We start from the raw sequence: 21,036 nt of genomic DNA on the forward strand, positions 1-21,036 counted from the left end.
AATCAAGGTAATTCTAGTGCAGCAGTTCCCAGCCTTTTTTATGCCATGGACCCCAACCATTAACCAAGGGGTCTGTGGATCCCAGGTTTGAAACCCCGGCTGGGCCACATCTCATTCAAACAAAGATATTAGAGGTCAATTATTTAAACCCAAAGATAGTTGCAGGAGTTCCTCAATGTAGTAAACTTAACTGATAGTATCATTCAGTATGGAAACAGACCCATAAAATATGTGCTGGCATTTAAACATTTATTTACATGAAGCTCATTTCATTTTTACCATGTTCTCATTAATCTCCCCCCGATTCTTCTTTTTAACCAGGGACAATTTATATCAGACAATTAATTTACCCACTTGCATGCCTTTAGGATGAGGGAGGAAATCAGAACATTCAGAGGAAACCTATACAGAACTCAATAGTATCCAGCAATCAAAACATTAGTACATCTACATTTGCAAACTTTCACTACTCACTCCTCCATTGGCAGTCCTTGTGTCTAGTGTGTGCCATCTACAAAGTACGTTACAATTATTTGGCAAGGTTATTTTGGCAGCATCTCTCCACTCCCAAACATGCCACTAGATTTTTTCGAAGCATTTCAGGATCTGCAAGAGAATGCTACCACTTCAAGGATACTTAATATAACATCCTATCTTGGAAATAAATTGTTTCTGGTTTAAATCCTGGAAATTCCCCCTCACATTACTGTGTGAGTAACTTCACCAGAAGGATTTCAATAGTTCAGCTATATGGTTCACAATGAGTTAAGTAGCATGAACAATGCTGGCCTTGTAATAATATTTACCTCCCATAAAATAATTGAACCAAATGACTTTATGGAGAATGTTTTAAACATTTGTACAAGAATGACCCAAAGTCTTGCCTCTTTCACCCTGATGGCCCTCCGGGAGGAAAGCATGTATGTTCTGGTGTTTCTCTTCAAAGCAAATTAGTTCATGAAGCAAACTTTCTCTTCCACTGTTTTAAATTAATGTTGTATTGAATCTTTCTAATGGAGGTACCTGTATCTGGAAACAATTGACATGACATCAGTATTGTCTGTTCATCTCAGGCTAGCTTAAAATTAGTAACCAGGATATGAGCATAAGGAACAGGAGGAAACATGTGGCAACTTGAGCTTGTTCTTTTATTAAATAAGTTGATGGCTGATGTGACTATTATTCTCAACACTTTTTTCTGCCTGATGTCCATGATGCTGTACTTTCAAGTGTTGCTGAAAAGGCGGCTTAACATACGGTATTCTGATTCAGAGGTGTGATTAACTACTAAGCCAAATACCAATAACCAATGTAAAGAAATGGAATGATCAAATGCTTTCAATGTCTGAAATCCAAAGAATAGGTTAATAGGTCCTTTGTCAAATGCCGACAAACTTGTCTTTCTATCATTTTTGCTTACTTTTCTGCAGAATCCATAATATATTTATTTTTGTGGGCAGCCTTCTATGTAACAAAAAATGTATCAATTGTACAATGCAATGAGATTATTGTTATATGTGACATAGACAACTGGTGTTAAAATAGCTGACATACAAGCTGTGTTTTGTTTGTATTTCTTAAATATTGACATTTATTTTTACTGTTCCAGGACAAAGTAGACAGTATTCAGTTCTCGAACAACGGTGATAGGTAAATCTTTTCTATATTGTTATTGTGTAAGTGTTTATAATGTAATAACATTGTTATTTTGGTTTGCTCTCTATAAAGCTTCCTGGCAATTACTGGAAATTCCTGATTATAACTTGTTCATAACTAGATTACCATTGCAACAGTTTTGTTTAAAGCAACACACTTAATCTGCTATGAGTATATCTGTGTTCACATTAGTTAATACAGTAGTTTTAATGAAGTGATTTTCATCTATTAAAAGTTGCATGGTTTTGTTAGTTAAAGGATATTCTGAAGATAGTATTTTACAAACCTGTTAGTTTATCCTATGTAATCTTGAAAAGAGACCATAAAACATAGAGGCAAAGTTCAGACATTCAGTCCATCTCCTGCTTTATCTCCATAACCTTTGACAACCTCAGTAATCTGGAACTCATCAACCTCCTCAAATTTACCCAACAAATTGGCTTCCACAACTTTCTGAGGCAAGGAATTCCTTAAATTCACTACCCTATGGCTAAAGAAGTTCCTCCGGCTAAAGAAGTTCCTCCTATCTTTGTTCTAAATGGATGTCCTTCTATTCTAAGCAGGGGCGGCGCTAAAGTGGTGCTAGCTGGGGCTATAGCCCCAGCAGAAATTGCAATAGCACCAGCGTAGCACCACCAAGAAATTAACTGCAACTGCTTTGCTTTCTCTGTATAGTTTTGAATACAGCTTGTTTCTCCAGTTGATCTAGTGAAACAGTGCCCCCAATTACCATAGCACCCACGCAGCAATAAAGTTATAAACTCTGTCAGATCCACTCTACTCTTCTGCTTATTCGTTCGTTGTCAATGTCTTGCCGTTGCTGTCCTCAGGTCAGTTAAGCTGATCTAAGATCACTTAAGGTGGTGATGTCACTTACTCTCACTCACACGAGAGATTGATAGTATACATCCAGGCACAGATCCGTGGTCGCGCGAGACTAACTGATCTCCCCCCCCCCCCCCCACACGCACGTTGTGCTTTTACACGCTGGCGTGGGCCCGGCATGTACATTATTTTGGCGGCGTGAAAAATGGATCGAATTTTAGTGAGAAAATGACCTCGTCCAGAAGAATCAGTGGTCTCTCAGCCTGAGCTTGTCTTAATTGAAAGTGACATGCAGAAAGAAGTAAGTGGGGATGAGGACGACAGCAGTTTATCAAAGGAGTGTGAGGGCGAAGTAGAGGAACCAGAAACTGAGCGGGATTCGGAAGAGAATGTGGATGAAGCTGCTCTTAGTGCTAGTGGGACTACTGTTAGCGATGTTAGCCAGCAGCCTGAGGAAGGACCCCGTCGGCCAGCATTGGGGAAAATGTACCCTTCGCTGCTCGCAACAGTTTGGCAAGCTGCAAAGGAGTTTTATTCGTGGCTAGTTTGACTGACTGGAACATTCAATCACGAAAGATACTACGTTCTGCTTCGCATGCAGGCAATTCCTGTGTGGAGGACATGTGTTCCATTCTGAGTCTACCTTCACTGTCACCGGTTACTGCAACTGGCAGAAAGCTACAACAGCTTTCAAAACCCACCATGTAAGTGCAGCTCATAAGTTTGCTATGGAGGCATGGGCCGAATTCAGATTGAGAAAACAAGACGGTTCAGTATTGGGAAATATGCTTGACAAAGGGCATGCAAAGATTGTCCAAGAAAATCGTGAGTATATGAGAGCAGTGGCGGAGTCTCCAGCAAGGACAGACAGTGAATGACGCAGTGGAACTTCTAGCTGTAATGAGACCCTACCGCGATGCATTTATAGATTTATACAAACTAATCTGCATATCACTGACTGTACCTGTGACATCTGCCTCATGCAAACGGAGTTTCTCTTGCCTCAGACGCCTCAAAACCTACCTAAGGAACAGCAGCGGCAATGCTCGGAACAGCAACTTGGCCCTGTTGGCCATAAACAGCTGGAGGACCAAAGCACTTGGCATCCAGAAAATCATTGATACTTTCACCACCAATCACAACAACAGACGGATTGTGCTTCTCTGAAAACATCAATGGTGAATGCAGTTGATTTTTTAAAAATTTGGTCCAAGACTAATGCTGATTATTATTATTTTGTGGTGGATACCCCATAGTCCTTATGTTTCCTACAAATCCCAAAATATTACATTTACTGCTATTAAGCCTATTGGTTTTGCTTAGACTTCCAAGCGGCGATTGTCTTGATTTTTGTTTTAAATTCAGTAGCCGAATTAATTGGGGTATTGCATGGTCAGAGTATGATTTGTCCAACTCCTGGTAAAGCCTTGCATCTGTTGTTTGCCTTATTTGACTTTAATAACAGTGTATCTTCTGGCATTGTCTGTCTATGTAATGCGAATAGCAGTGGACATTGTGGGTTAGTATTGTGATTTTCAGTTGAGAAGCATGCATTTGACGCTGATTACGGGATTGGTGCGTGATTCATGTTGTGCGCTGTGGGTTGGATGCTCTGTTGGTTTTTTGTTTATGCTCTGTGTAGCCCGAGTTGTCTCCAATGCTGTTGATACTGTCACAGTTCACTTCTATATTATATTCCTCAATTGCTGTTGCTTGTAAACAGAGTTATTTATAGTAGGCACATAATGCTTGAAACTGACTATGAACGCCACGCGTCTGGCCTTGCGGATACATATTTCCATCCCTCAGCACCATCACTGAATAATTCAGCCCCACTGTAGCACCAGCAAGAAAAAATCTCTGGTGCCGCCACTGATTCTAAGTTCTACTCTCTAGGTCTAGATTCCCTCACTATAGGAAATATCCTCTCCATATCCACTCTATAGGCCTTTCAGTATTCGATAGGTTTCAATGAGATCACCCCCTCCCTCATTTTTCTATACTCTTTAACAAGTAGAGGCCCAGAGCCATGATTTCTGGAATCATTTTTGTGACCCTTCTCGAGACCCTGTTCAATGCCAGCACATATTTTCTTAGATAAGGGGCTCAAAATTGTTCACAGTACTCCAAGACGGTCTGACCAATGACTTGTAAAGCCTCAGCATTACATCCATGCTTCTATATTCTTGCCCTCTTGAAATGAATGCTAACATTGTATTCGCCTTTCATTCCACTGACTAGACCTGCAAGGTAATCTTCAGGGAATCCTGCACATGGACTCCCAAGTCCCTTTGCACCTCTGATTCATTTGTTCCTTCTACCAAATGTATGACCATACACTATATTCCATCTCCAACTTCCTTGCCCATTATCCCAATCTGTCTTGTCCTTCTGCAGACACCTTGTTTCCTCAACACTACGTCTCTCCACCTATCTTATTGTTTAAAAACCTGTTCATAAAACCATCAATTCTGTCATCCAAATCATTGACACTTAATATAAAAAGAAGCAGTCCAAAAACAGATTCCTGTGGAATACCACTCGTCACTGGCAACTAACTAGAAGGGGCTCCATTTATTCCCACTCTTTTCCTCCTGCCAATCAGTCAATCTTCTATCCATTGTAATAATACTGTGCGCTGCTATCTTGGTAAACAGCCTTGTGTGGCACCTTGGCAAAGGCCTTCTGAAAATCCAAGTAAACACCATCTACCAATTATCCTACGAGTTATTTCCTCTGTCCTGCTAGTTATTTCCTCTAACAATTCCAGAGATCTGTCAGGCAAGAATTCCTCTTAAGGAAAATAGGTATTCTAAAATTGAAAATGCAGTCATTCTAAATTTGGTAATATATGTAGTAGAATGAACTTGAAAGATAAAAAAAGGTGTGTAATTTATCATTTTGGTAGGGAGTTACAACCAATTTAATAACATTTAAAGTTATTATTTTCCAGATTTAAGGTGCTATTTAAATGGGCTCTAACTCAACAGTAATCTGTTGTTGTTTTATTTAAAATATAGCTATCAACATGGTTTTGACTTGATCTATTTTTCTCGTTACTTAACTCCTATTACCACTATTAGGGCATAGGCTGCTGTTAGCAGCTCTTTTAGAGTCCTCTGTTGTGGGTCAGTCTTACAAATTGTCTCTGCATCTTCTTCACATATCCTGCCTCTCTCATGGATGAAGTGTTTGGAGCTATTGCTGGTGTTTCTGTAGCACTAGGTTTTTAAGGAATAGGATTGTGCTATCCCCACAGCCAAACCAACACATTTCGCAGCCAGGTGGGACCATCAAAGATGGAGTTAACTGTTTCTCTGCTAACCATTTATTAATATTGGCATTATTTTAGTAATACAGAAATTTAAAATAGTTGCCAGATTTTTTGCATTTCAAAAACTTGTGTTTTATAAGCAAAAGGATTGCAAGGGGCGAAATTTTTCCTCTGAAACACCAGAATGGCAATCAATCCATGTGTGGAGCCAAAACAGATGGGGCTGATCTTAAGTGAATGGTAGAGATAATAGAGTGGTAGTACAATGGTAGAGGAATGAAAGTGGTAGTAGAGGGTCTCCTCTCTGACTGGAGGTTTCTGTTGCTTGTCATCTATATCAATGATCTGGATGATAATGTAGGTAACTGGATTAGCAAATTTGTGGATGACACCAAGATTGGGGGTGCATTGGACAGCGAGGACAGCTTTCAAAGTTTACAGAGGGATATGCATGTGTACTTACTCAGGAGACAGACCCAGAATCTATAGAAGAGAGTCTAAATGGTATCAACTTCATGGCCTCCTTTACAGATTACAGAGGGGGAAGTCTTTGCTACCTTGAGGGAAATCAGGGTGGATGGATCCCCAGGGCCTGATGAGGTGTTCCCTCAGACCTTACGAGAGGCAAGTGCAGAAATAGCAGGGGCAGTAGCAGGGATACTTAAATCATCCCTAGCGACAGGGGAAGTACCAGAAGATAGACTATGTTGTTCTGCTGTTTAAAAAAAGGCTGTAAACATAAACCAGGAAATTATAGACCGGAGAGTCTGTACTTGCTCTGAAAAGTCCTCTCTTCCCCCCCCCCATTCTCACCACATTCCCACATTCTACAGAGGTAGTATTGAGAGCATCCTGAGCAGCTGCATCACTACCTGGTTTGGAAATTGCACCATCTCGGATCGCAAGACCCTGCAGCGGATAGTGAGGTCAGCTGAGAAGATCATCGGGTTCTCTCTTCCCGCCATTAGAGACATTTACACCACATGCTGCATCCGTAAAGCAAACAGCATTATGAAGGACCCCATGCACCCCTCATACAAACTGTTCTCCCTCCTGCCATCTGGAACAAGGCACCGAAGTACTTGGGCTCCCATGACCAGACTATGTAACAGTTTCTTCCCCCAAGTCATCAGACTCCTCAGTACCCAGAGCCTGGACTGAGACCAACCTGCCCTGTACTGTGCATATTATCTTGTTTATTATATATTGTAATGCCTGCACTGTTTTGTGCACTTTATGCAGTCCTGGGTAGGTCTGTAGTCTAGTGTAGTTTTGTGTTGTTTTATGTAGATCAGTGTAGTTTTTGTATTGTTCATGTAGCACCATGGTCCTGAAAAACATTGTCTCGTTTTTACTGTGTACTGTACCAGCAGTTATAGTCGAAATGTCAATAAAAAGTGACATGACTTGATCAATGGTGAGAAAGTTATTGGAAGGTATTCTGGAGATTTCCTGGTGGTGGCTGATGGAGTAACAACAATCTGCCGTTGCTTCAACTTTAATTATCTTACTATTTCCAACCTGTGTTGAAACTTCAAGTGATATTCTTTCATCATGGCTGGATGGAGTGCCAGAGGTACTAAAAAGGATGATTGTCCTGCCTCTTTGGATTCTATTATGGAATTGCTACAAAGTCATACACTAGAAGCCTCTGAGAAGTTTCAACAATTCAGCGCTGATTTTAAACAAATAGATGGTAAATTGGACTCTATCCAACAAACTCTTAATGAACACGATAAACGTATTAAAAATAATGAAGAAAATTTGTTAGCTCTGGAAACAGAAGTGGATGAATTGCAGAAGCTTTGTGAAAAGCAATTGAAGTCCAATGAAAAGTTAAGACAGAAGATTATTGACCTAGAAAATAAAAGTAGAAGGAAAAACCTATGGATTTCTGGGTCTCGAAGAATTAATCGAAAGTAACCATCCTATGGAGTTTTTTGCAAACTTTTTGCAAGAATTATTTCCGGAGATTTTGACGTCTGTGCCTATGATCGATCGAGTTCACAGATCTCCTGCATTTAGACCTCTTAACGTTCAGAGACCAAGATCAGTAATAATCTGTTTTCAGGAATTTAAAACAAAGGAACTCTTAATTCGCGAATCTCGTGGAAAAGGCATGATTGACTATAATGGTTGAAAGATTAGAGTTGATGAAGATTATTCGCCTGAGGTTATGTAGGAGTGTGTGAAGTTCAATGAAGTTATGTCCGAGCTTTTTAATATGGGTTTTAAGCCTTCCCTTCGCTACCCAGCCCAACTCAGAATCACACTTAAAAACGGTTCTTTCGAATGGTTCCGCTTGACTGTTGAAGCACAAAAGTTTTTAAAATCCGAAGGTTAAATCTGAAGGCTAACTGTTTAGTTTCTCCTTACATGAAGACACAAGATTAAATGAGAAACTTTTAATTCGCAAATCCCATTGAGGGGGCATGATTGGTTCTAGGGTGGAATATGAAGATTCTCGAAGATTATTCGCTTGAGGTTATGCAGGAATGTGCTAAGTTTAAACAACCTCTGTTGGAATTTTTTAACAAGGGTTTTAACCTGTCCCTTGGCTACCCAGTTTGACTGAGAATCTTATTAAAGATGGATCCTTCGAATGGTTTTGTTTGAATGCTGAAGCACAAAGATTTTTTAAATTTGAAGGCTAATTGCTTAGTCTGTTTTGCCATGAAGATATAAGATTAATGCTCAATGTCTATCTGTATGAATAATTGTATCTTTTACTTTTGGTAAACATTTGTAACTAATTTCCTTTCATATTTTTAGTACTGTATTTTTGATATACGAGAATTGAATCTCTTGTTTGGGTATTGTCTAGTCAAGGTTGGAATATAAATAACCTTGAAACTAATTGGAGTGATCAGGTTTTTTGGGGGGGTTGTCTGTAGTTTGTAAATGCTGACTTTCTGTTGGTTGGTTTTCTTTCTTTGGGAGGTGGGCGGGGTTATGGCTCCCCCCAGAAGCTGTTTTTGAAGTTTTAGCCAACTTGTTGCTTGGTTACCATTTCTCAAGGTTTATGGCATGGTTTTTAACTTGCATTTTAACCCTTCCTTTAAATAATAATAAAAATGGACCAAAGTATTAATTTACTCAGTTTTAACGTGAAAGGGTTAAATCACCCTGTTAAACGTAATAAGATTTTTGCTTGTATTAAGAAATTTAAGGTCCCTATTATTTTTTTTTTTAACAAGAAACTCACACATGCAAAAGTGATAATCTACGTTTTTTTAGCCGTTGGAATGGATTTTGTTTTAACTCTTCTTTTCAGGCCAAATCTAGAGGAGTTTCGATTCTTATAGATAATGCACTTTCCTTTGTCCAACATATAGTGTCTGATACTAATGGACGTTTTGTTATAGTTTCAGGAAAACTAGATAATAAATTAATAGTATTTGCCTATGTTTATGCCCCAAATGTAGATGACCCAGGATTCTTTGAATGCTTTTTTTCGTTTTTACCAGACCTGAATCTTTATTCTTTGGAGATGGGAGGAGATTTTAACTGTTGGCTAGACCCAATTTTAGACCGATCATCATCTAAACCAGCGTCTCTTAATAAATCAGCTTTGTTTATTCCCCCTCCCCCTTTTCTTTCTCCCTAGGCCTCCTGTCCCATGATCCTCTCATATCCCTTTTGCCAATTAACTGTCCAGCTCTTGGCTCCATCCCTCCCCCTCCTGTCTTCTCCTATCATTTCAGATCTCCCCCTTCCCCTCCCACTTTCAAATCTCTTACTAGCTCTTCTTTCAGTTGGTCCTGACAAAGGGTCTCGACCTGAAACATCAACTGTACCTCTTCCAATAGATGCTGCCTGGCCTGCTGCGTTCACCAGCAACTTTTATGTGTGTTGTTTGTTTATTCAATCCTTTTTATTGATAAAACGAATACTCCCTACCTAAAGATGTAAAAAAACGCCTAACTAATAACTAAAACTAACGCCTAACTAATAACTAAAAACGCCTAACTAATTTTTTATATCCTTTAGATAGGGAGTATTCGTTTTTTTCCCATGTTCGTCACACATATTCCAGGATTGATTTTTTTTTATCGATAGTCAAATGATTTCATCAGTTCGTTCCTGTGAATATAAAGAGGTTGCTGTTTCAGATCATGCTCCTATACTTTTATCTTTAAAACTCCCTGGTCTTCTTCATACCAACAGATTTTGGCGTTTTAATACAACTTTGTTATCTGATAAGGAATTTTAAAAATTTCTAGAGAAGCATATTATTTTGTTTTTTGAAGAGAATAAAAAGGAAGAGACTTCTGATCTTATTGTATGGGATACTTTCAAGGCCTATATTAGAGGACAAATTATTTCTTATACTGCGAGTGTTAAGAATAAAGCTAATAAAGAATTGAATTAGCCAATCAATCAAAAGAGTTAGATCAAAAATATGCTATAGCTCCAGATCTTGTTTTATATAAAAGACGTGTTGAAGTTAAAACTAAATATGATCTTCTGTTAACATATCTAATTGAAACTTAACTTCTTAAAGAGTTTACATTCACGGAGATAAATCAGGCAAAGTATTGGCCAACCAGTTAAAAACTTCTGTAGTTAAACAACAAATTGAAGAAATTTGCAAAACTAATGGTGATCGGACAACTGATTACTCTGAAATAAATGATAAATTTAGAGAATTCTATTCCAAACTTTATAGTTCTGATTCCCCTAAAGAATAATACCGTAATGAATAATTTTCTAGATCAATTAAATTTCCCTGCACTTTGTGCAGATAATTGCAAACAGATGGATCAACCCATTTCTTATGAGGAAATCGCCGAGGCTATACGTTCATTACACTCGGGGAAGGCTCTGGGTCCAGATGGATTTTCTGGAGAATTTTATAATGCTTTTTCTTCATTAATAATACCGCAGTTACACTTAGTCTTTTTGGATTCTTTCAAATTGGGTAGTTTTCCTCAATCTTTTTATGAAGCTTCTATTTCGCTTATTTCTATTTCTATTTCGCTTATCCTAAAAAAAGAACAAGAATCAAAAAAGAACTGAATGCTCTTCATATAGGCCAATTTCATTACTTAATGTAGATACTAAAATTCTTTCTAAAGTTCTGGCTCATAGGATTGAAAATATTTTACCTTCTATTATTTCTGATGATCAGACTGGATTTATTAAAAACCGACATTCCCATTTTAATATACACCGTGTACTAAATGTTACTTACTCTGCTTCTCAGGAGATATCGGAATGTGTGATATCCTTAGATGCTGAGAAGGCCTTCGATCGGGTTGAATGGAATTATTTATTTAAAACCTTAGAAAAATTTAATTTTGGACCAGATTTTATTCAATGGATTGAATTACTTTATTTATCTCCTTCTGCTCAGGTTCTTACTAATTTTCAAAATTCCAAACCATTTAAACTGACACGGAACTAGACAAGGCTGTCTGTTGAGTCCTTTACTTTTTGATTAAGCTTTAGAACCCCTTGCCATTGCTTTTCGAGAATCTAATGATATCTGTGGTATTTTAAGGAGAGGTATCACCCACAAAATCTCGCTTTACGCTGATGATATATTGCTTTTTATTTACTAATGCTGAGACCTCGTTACCTTGTGTACTTCCTTTACTCTCCAGTTTTAGCCATTTTTCAGGATATAAATTTTACCTACATAAGACTGAATTACTTCCTTTAAATAATTTGTTATCAATTAATGCTAATCTCCCCTTTAAAATTGTAAGGAATCAATTTACTTAATTTGGGTGTAACAATCACTAGGAATTACAAACACCTGTTTAAAGAAAACTTCCTTACTTTATTGAACCATGTAAAAAACATATTATTAAATTGGTCACCTCTTTCAATATTGTTGATTGGACGAATTAATTCTATTAATTTCTACCTAAATTTATATATCTTTTTCCGGCTTTACCCATTTTTATTCCTAAATCCTTTTTAGACTCTCTTGAATCTATTTTATCCTATATATGGAAAAATAAACGTCCTCGTTTAAATAAAGTTCATTTTCAAAAATCTAAAAAGTCTGGAGGTTTAGCCTTACCTAATTCTAGGTTTTATTACTGGGCAGTTAATATACGATATCTTAAGTTTTGGTTATATTGTATTAATCATGTAGACTGTCTGTTATGGGTGTCTTTAGAAGCTAATTCTGTTAATAAATTTTCTATTATTTCTCTTCTTGGACCCTCACTTCCTTTATTTGTAAGTAAACTAACTGATAATTTTATAGTTAAACATACTCTGAGGATCTGGATACAATTTAGATTATTGAGATTTTCCCTTTTTAGTTCCATTTATTCTAATTGTTTTGAAAAAACCCTTCATGACTGATTTAGTCTTTAAAGGATGGGACAGGTTGGGTATTATATGTTTTTGGGATCTCTTTGTTCGAGGAAATCTTTTTTCATTTGAGCAATTGTGAGCTAAATATAGCCTACCCAAAGCTCACTTTTTTAGATATCTACAAATCAGAGACTTTCTAAGATCTCAATTATGCACATTTCCTATAAGCTCAGATAAGAACTTACTAGACGTAATTTTTAATTTGACACCTTTTTATAATGGTTCAATATCTAATGTTTATGGTATGTTACTGGAGACGAGGAATGTTCCTTTAGACAAAATTAATAATCTCTGGGAACAAGATTTACAGACATTAGTATCTGAGGAAACCTGGAATGAAATTTTTAAACTGGTTAATACTTCATTGCTATGTGCTCGCCATTCCTTCATGCAATTTAAGGTGGTACATAGAGTCCATATGACTAAAGATAAGCTATCTCATTTTTATTCAGATATATCTCCCTACTGTGACAGATGCAATAATGGAGAAGCTTCATTAATTCATATGTTTTGGTTTTGTCCATGTCTTGAAAAATATTGGAAGGAAGTTTTTCAAACTTTTTCTCTACTTTTCAAAGTCAATTTTAAGCCTAATCCTCTGACGGCCCTATTTGGTATTGTTGCAGGACAAGATATCAAGCTGAAGACATCTGATTTACATATTTTGGCCTTTAGCTCTCTTATAGCTAGGAGGGTGCTTTTGTTTAAATGGAAAGGTGTTTCTCCTCCTACTCATGCTCAATGGTTATGCGACGTTATGTCATGCTTAGATTTAGAGAATCGTAAACACAAAATAATCCGCAGAGGCTGGGGCCAAAGCAGCACTCACAACACGCTGGAGGAACTCAGCAGGTCGGGCAGCATCCGTGGAAAAGATCGGTCGACGTTTCGGGCCTGAACCCTTCGTGACGGCCCGAAACGTCGGCCGATCTTTTCCACGGATGCTGCCCGACCTGCTGAGTTCCTCCAGCATGTTGTGAGTTTAGATTTAGTGAAGATTCATTGTTCAATTTCTGAATCTCGTCAAGACTTTCAAACATTGTGGGTACCCTTTCTGAATTATTTTCAAAACTTTCAAAACGCTCAATTCATTATTTAAATTTAGATTTTGGCTATTATTAATTTTTATTATACGAGAAGGTATTTTACCTTTTTCTCCTTAATAAACAGCTTCGGTCTTGGTAGGGGTTAGACTTTTTTTGTAATAAATTAGTATATTTCAATTTAACTTTGACTAACCTACATGAATGCGGGGTAATGAGATTGTTATTATGAATAGATATAATGTAATTGGTAGTTGTTTTTTTTACCTTTATATATACTTCCTTGTACTCTGTATTCTTCTATGTAGAAACTAATAAAAATATTGAAAGGGAAGGTATTCTATGGGACTGGATAGTATTTGGATAGACGTGGACTGATTAAGGAAAGTCAGCATGGCTTCATGCAGGGTAGGTCACGTCTAACCAATGTTATAGAGTTTTTGAAGAAGTTACCAGGAAAGTGGATGAAAGTAAGACAGTGGATGTTGTCTACATGAGCTTTAGTAAGGCATTTGACAAGGTCATGCATGGGAGGCTGATCAAGAAGGGTCAGTCGCTCAGCATTCAAGATGAGGTAGTAAGTTGGATAAGACATTGGCTTTGTGGGAGAAGTCAGAGAGTAGTGGTAAAGGGTTTCCTCTCTGAATGGATGCATGTGTTGTTTAATATCCAGATCATTAATATAGATGACAATGTAGTTAACTGGATCAGCAAATTTGCGGATGACACCAAGATTGGGGGTCCATTGGACAGCGAGGAAGGCTGTCGTGGTTTGCAGAGGGATTTGCATCAGCTGGAAAAATGGGCTGAAAACTGGCAGATGGAATTTAATGCAGACAAGTGAGAGGGTTTGCATGTTGGTAGGACAACTAGTGTAGGTCTTACACAGTGAATGGTAGGGCACTGAGTATGGTAGTACAGGGGGATCTGGTAATATAGGACCATAATTCATTGAGAGTGGCATCACAGGTATATAGGGTTGTAAAGCAAGCTTTTGGCACATTGGCCTTCATCAGTCAAAGTATTGAGTATAGAAGATGGGATGTTATGTTGAAGTTGTATAAGACGTTGGTGAAGCCTAATTTGAAGTATTGTGTGTAGTTTTGGTCACCTACCTACAGGAAATATGTAAATAAGATTGAAAGAGTGCAGATATAATTTACAAGGATGTTATCTGGTCTGGAGGACCTGAATTATAAAGAAAAATTGAATAGGTTAAGACTGTGTTCTTTAGAATGTAGAAGATTGAGAGGAGATTTGATAGAGGTATATAAAGTTATATGTTTCTAGATATAATGGATAGGGTAAATGCAAGCACACTTTTTCCATTGAGGTTGGGTGGGATTATGACCAGTAGTTATGGGTTAAAAGTAAAAGGTGGAGGTTTAAGGGGAATATGAGGGGAAATTTCTTCACTCAGAGAGTTGTGAGAGTGTGGAATGACCTGCTCGCACAAGTGGTGCATGTGAGCTTGTTTTCAGCATTTGGGAGAGATTTGAATAGGTACATGGGCAATAAGGGTAAAGAGGGCTATGGTCCTGGTGCCGGTTGATAGAAGAAAGTACTTTAAATGGTTTTGGCAAGGACTAGATAGGCCGAAGGACCTGTTTCTGTACTTTACTTCTCTACAATTCTATGACTCTGTTCTTCGCTTATATTTGGGTTTTGCATCTGCATGATGAATCTTTTATTTTTGTAATGCTTATTTTGATAAATTAGATTTGTCAGTGGTAGCAGAGATGGAACAGCACGAATCTGGCAGTACCAGTCCCAAGAGTGGAGAAGTCTCTTACTGGACATGAGTGCCAAATTGCCAGGGTAAGATTTAGGATTGTCTGTTATTAAAGTTTGTGTTGTCATATATGAGTATCTATACAAATGGCTGTAAGGTATTTAACTGCAGGTGTATTAGCATTCAGACTTATTTGTTTTATGCTTTGTGTAATACAGTTTTTCTCAGAATATAGTTACATGTTGCTTTTCACATTGGGGTTTTCTATTGATAGTGTTGATGAAATTTCAAAGGGGTTTTGCAAGTACTTCATGCTATAATTGTACACGTGGAGAATAAGAAACAAATTCAGATTATTTTCTGACAAGTGAACTATCTTAGTCTACCTCAGCAGAAAGGTTTATCTGGCTTAATTGTAACATTTTAAAATTACAAGTATTTTGACATGCTCTATTACAGCTATATTGTAAATGTCTCCAGTATTGATGAAATGAATGATGTTGATGAGGAACTAAAAGAAAAGGAAATTTGAGAAAATTCCAATGTATTCCCTGAATTTATATTTTAATATTGTGTTACTTTTGGTTTTCAATCATTGTGTTATTTGCAAGTTATTTTTGATTTTCTGTGTATTTATTGTATTTTAAATAGTGACACTTGTCCAGGTGATGATAAGATCACAAAACTTAAAGTAACAATGGTGGCATGGGACCGTCATGACAATACTGTAATCACTGCTGTCAACAACCATACTTTAAAGGTGTGGGATTCTTATTCTGGACAATTGCTGCATATCCTAATGGTGAGTAGTAGTCAAATTATTATTATTATCATCATCATCATCAGGTGGCATGCCCAGTTTGAGCTTTGACTGCCATGGCCCACACACTCCTGTTTCGGGTCAAGTGGATCAATTCATTGGTATTCATTTCCAGTTCTCTGGCCGCTGTCTCCATCATCATTTGTCTTTGTCTTCCTCTTGCTTTCTTCCCTTCAATCTTTCCCATAATTACCATGCATTCTAACTTCTCTCTCCTAATTACATGTCCAATGAAGTTACGTTGCCTTTTCATGATCTCATACATTATTTCTCTTTTTGTGTTTGCTCTGTTCATGACATCCTCGTTAGATATTCGTTTCATCCATGATGTTCTTTGCATCCTCCTCAAAAGCCACATCTCTGCTGCTACAATTCGTTTCCTCACATTACTAGATACTGTCGAACATTCTGAGCCATATAACGTAACTGGATAAACGTAACATGTCAGTACTGTGAGGCAGGTTGTCATGCCTAGTTTAGTATTGGTCAGTATACTCTTCATTCTTGTAAAGGTGTTTTTTGCCACACCTATTCTTCTTTTGATGTCCATGTCACCTAGCTTCCTAAGTAGCAAAAGTTCTGTACTTGTTTTATGTCTTCCCCGTTTATTCTCAGCCTGAAGATAGGATTGTCCTTCTTTTTGGATGTCACCATATATTCTGTCTTTTTGCAATTGGTAGACCTATTTTTACACTTACTTCAGCAATTATGTCAATTAAGTTTTGTATTTCTTCCTCCGTACTTGCAATTAACACAGTGGCATCTGCATATCTGAAATTATTGATGTTTTCACCTCCAACTTTGATTCCTAAGATATCTCTTATTTTTTGTAATATTGTTTCACTGTACACATTAAATAAATCGGGAGAAAGCACACCCTTGTCTAATGCCTCTCTTGATTTTCGTAAACTGATTCACTTTTCCATCTATTCTTACAGTGGCAGTTTGTTCCCAGTACAGATTTCTGATTAGGCAGAGGTCTTTCGAATCTAGATCTAGAGCTTTCTGTAATATTTCAAATAACTTATTATGCTTCACTTTATCAAATGCTTTTTTGTAGTCGATAAATAAACAAATCTTTTTGTACTTGAGTAGTTCATTCTGATAGTATCCTTAACATCAATATTGCGTCTCTTGTACCTTTGTCTTTCACAAAACCACATTGTTCTTTACATATTTCATCTTGTATCTTACTTTTAGCTCTTGTCATCAAAATTATTAGAAGGATCTTGGTGATATGACTCATTAAACTTATGGTCCTATGTAATTCACATTCTATTGCTCCAGGTTTCTTAGGAAGAGTAATAAATAGTGACTTTTTCATCTCTTCTGGTATTATTCCAGTCTCATAAATGTCATTGATTAAATTAGTAAGTTTTTCAATTCTATAATCTTCAAGGGCGATAATTCGTTCTATTACTAATTCATCAGGACCTGCTGCCTTTCCTTTCTTCATCTTATTTATTGCATTTATATGTAAAATTATATGTTAAGGATTAACACGCTGCAAAACTGGCTGAGTAATTTAATATTATCAGGTACACTACTTTAGTCACTATGAAAGGCTCGTATTTTTCTCAGCTTACCTATCTCAAGATCTGCAGTTTGCTTTAAGTTCTGGTAAAATCGAATAAATACACAAATGCCAAGTCTCTTCGTTTACGAATTGTCATGGGTACATCATATTGGTAAACATGCAGGTGGACTTGAATATCTTAAGAAATGATGTAGGAATCTTTATCTAAGCATTCATTGTTGACACCTAATGGAATATTACAATAAATAATGTTATACTATCAATTGAACATTAAGAACATTTTAAACTCTCTCCCTTTGCTTGTCTCTTTTCATTCAAACTGGCTCCCTCCCTTTATTTTTGAGTTAATGTATTAATTTTTTTTGCATTTTATGATTTATTTTCTTTCCTGGATTTTGGGATCCCATTATATAGTTTAGCAGTGTGAGAAGTGTACCAAAAAATTGTGCTGAGGCAAACAACATTTATTTATCTGGAGAGAAGGCACAGAACAGATCCTTCCGGCCTAATGAGCTGTACTGCCCAGTGACCCATCTATTTAACCCTACTCTAATTACAGGATGTTTGCAGTGACCAAGTAACTTGCTAACCAGAACATTTTTGGACTGTGGGAGGAAACCGGAACACCCGGAGGAAACCCATGCCCTCACTGGAAGAATGTACAGACTGTCTTACAGAGGATGCTGGAATTGAACTCAGAAATCTGATGTCCTGAGCTGTAATAGCACTGCGCTAACCGCTACTTTACCATGGTGCCCCAATGTTAAAAACAGATGCGAATAGAATCCAAATGATTAACCAGCACCATTTTTCTGCGTCCTCATTTCCAAAGCTTTAAACAATTTATGTTTGCTTTAGAATTACTTCTTGGAAAACCATATGTCGATTCGATTATATTAATGTCACTTTTGTCTATGAAACACACGCGCTGAATATTTAACCTCCTCTTCAATAATGCCACATAGAAAAGATAAACTTAACATGGGGCAGAATATTAGATTAAAAAATGCCATTCCCTATTCCCAGTTCCTCCGTCTCTGCCGCATCTGCTCCGAGGATGAGGTTTTCCATTCCAGGACATCTCAAATATCCTCTTTCTTTTAGGATCGTGGTTTCCCTTCTGCTGTCATCAATGATGCCCTCACCCGCATCTCCTCCATTTCTCGCACTTCGGCTCTCATCCCATCCTCCCGCCACCACAACAGGGACAGAGTTCCCCTTGTCCTCACCTACCACCCCACTAGCCTCCGGATCCAACACATTATCCTCCGCAACTTCCGCCACCTTCAACAGGACCCTACCACTAAGCACATCTTTCCCTCTCCACCCCTCTCCACCTTCTGCAGGGATCGGTCCCTCTGCGACTCCCTGGTCTACACGTCCCTCCCCACGGATCTCCCACCTGGCACTTATCCCTGTAAGCGCGGGTGCTACACCTGTTCCTACACCTCCTCTCTTGCCACCATTCATGGCCCCAAACAGTACTTCCAAATGAGGCAACACTTCACTTGTGAGTCTGTTGGGGTCATCTATTGCATGCGGTGCTCCCGGTGCGGCCTCCTCTACATCGGTGAAACCCACGCAGATTGGGGGACCGCTTCGTCGAGCACCTCCGCTCCGTCCGCCAAAACAGACAGGATCTCCCAGTAGCTACCCACTTCAACTCTGCTTCCCACTCCCATTCAGATATGTCCATACATGGTCTCCTCTACTGCCATGATGAGGCTAAACTCAGCTTGGAGGAGCAACACCTCATATACTGTCCAGGTAGTCTCCAACCCCTTGGTATGAACATAGAATTCTCCTACTTCCGGTAATTCTCTCCCCCTCCCTTCCCCTATCCCTATGTCACTCTGTCCCCTCCCCCAGCAGCCTATCACCTCCCTCATGGTCCCGCCTCCTACTACGCATTGTGTTTCCCCTATTCTTTCTTCACCTTTCCTGCCTATCACCTCCCTGCCTCCCTTTCCCCACCCCTTTATCTTTCCCCTTACTGGTTTTTCACCTGGAACCTACCAGCCTTCTCCTTCCCACCCTCCCCCCACCTTCTTTATAGGGCCTCTGCCCCTTCCCCCTACAGTCCTGATGAAGGGTTCTGGCCCGAAACATCGACTCATCGTTTCCACGGATGCTGCCCGACCTGCTGAGTTCCTCCAGCGTGTTGTGAGTGATTAAATTTCAACTGTCAAGGGTTGACTTGGTGATAATATTGTTTGAATTGGTAGGTAGAGGGCTTTAACCCTTCTTGGAACAGATGTGCACTTTGCTGACATAAGTGCTTCCTTTCAGTTTTGATGTAAGGTGACAAAATTTTTGTGATCCACAGGTTAGATTTTTTAAAAACTTAATACACATGATTGTGTTTTAATAACCATATAACCATATTACAGCACGGAAACAGGCCATCTCGACCCTTCTAGTCCGTGCCAAACTCTTACTCTCACCTAGTCTTACTGACCTGCACTTAGCCCATAACCCTCCATTCCTTTCCTGTCCATATATCTATCCAATTTAACTTTAAATGACAACATCGAACCTGCCTCAACCACTTCTGCTGGAAGCTCATTCCACACAGCTACCACTCTCTAAGTAAAGAAGTTCCCCCTCATGTTACCCCTAAACTTTTGTCCTTTAACTCTCAACTCATGTCCTCTTGTTTGAATCTCCCCCATTCTCAATGGAAAAAGCCTATCTACGTCAACTCTATCTATCCCCCTCATAATTTTAAACACCTCTATCAAGTCCCCCCTCAACCTTCTACGCTTCAAAGAATAAAGACCTAACTTGTTCAACCTTTCTCTGTAACTTAGGAGATGAAATCCAGGCAACATTTTAGTAAACCTCCTCTGTACTCCTCAATTTTATTGACATCTTTCCTATAATTTGGTGACCAGAACTGTACACGATACTTCAAATTTGGCCTTACCAATGCCTTATACAATTTCAACATTACATCCCAACTCCTATACTCAATGCTCTGATTAGTAAAGGCCAGCATACCAAAAGCTTTCTTCACCACCCTATCCACATGAGATTCCACCTTCAGGGAACTGTGCACCATTATTCCTAGATCCCTCTGTTCTGCAGCATTCTTCAATGCCCTACCATTTACCATGTATGTCCTATTTTGATTAGTCCTATCAAAATGTAGCACCTCACATTTTTCAGCATTAAACTCCATCTGCCATCTTTCAGCCCTCTCTTCTAACTGGCCTAAATCTCTCTGCAAGCTTTGAAAAGGTATTTCATTATCCACAATGCCACCTATCTTAGTGTCATCTGCATACTTACTAATCCAATTTATAACCCCATCATCTAGATCATTAATATATATGACAAACAACATTGGACCCGGTACAGACCCCTGAGGCACACCGCTACACACCGTCCTCCAATCTGACACACAGTTATCCACCACTACTCTCTGGCGTCTCCCATCCAGCCACTGCTGAATCCATTTTACTGCTTCGATATTAATGCCTAACGATTGAACCTTCCTAACTAACCTTCCGTGTGGAACCTTGTCAAAGGCATTACTAAAGTCCATATCGAAACATCCACCGCTTTACCCTCGTCAACTTTCTTAGTAACCTCATCAAAAAGTTCAACAAGATTTGTCAAATATGTCCTTCCACGCACAAATCCATGTTGACTGTTCCTAATCAGACCCTGTCTATCCAGATAATTATATATACCATCTCTAAGAATACTTTCCATCAATTTACCCACGACTGATGTCAAACTCACAGGTCGATAATTACTAGGTTTACTCTTAGAACCCTTTTTAAACAATGGAACAACATGAGCAATGCGCCA

General features: G+C 38.5%; 1 protein-coding gene across 5 annotated transcripts in view; it reads left to right on the forward strand.

Annotated features, from left to right (window-relative positions):
- Nucleotides 1-21,036, forward strand: part of brwd1 (bromodomain and WD repeat domain containing 1) — a 158,343-nt gene that overhangs the window by 43,476 nt on the left and 93,831 nt on the right. For all 5 annotated transcript variants that reach the window (XR_010018284.1, XM_063050359.1, XM_063050361.1 and 2 more), the window contains 3 exons: nucleotides 1,610-1,650; nucleotides 14,851-14,949; nucleotides 15,515-15,665. Coding sequence is in view for 4 of the 5 variants with exons in the window: in XM_063050359.1 (XP_062906429.1) it covers nucleotides 1,610-1,650; nucleotides 14,851-14,949; nucleotides 15,515-15,665 (291 nt within the window). In the remaining variant the exon portion in view is untranslated. The remainder of the gene's footprint in view (nucleotides 1-1,609; nucleotides 1,651-14,850; nucleotides 14,950-15,514; nucleotides 15,666-21,036) is intronic.

Source organism: Mobula hypostoma, chromosome 6, assembly GCF_963921235.1.
Source record: "Mobula hypostoma chromosome 6, sMobHyp1.1, whole genome shotgun sequence".
In the NCBI taxonomy this organism is placed as follows: domain Eukaryota; kingdom Metazoa; phylum Chordata; class Chondrichthyes; order Myliobatiformes; family Myliobatidae; genus Mobula; species Mobula hypostoma.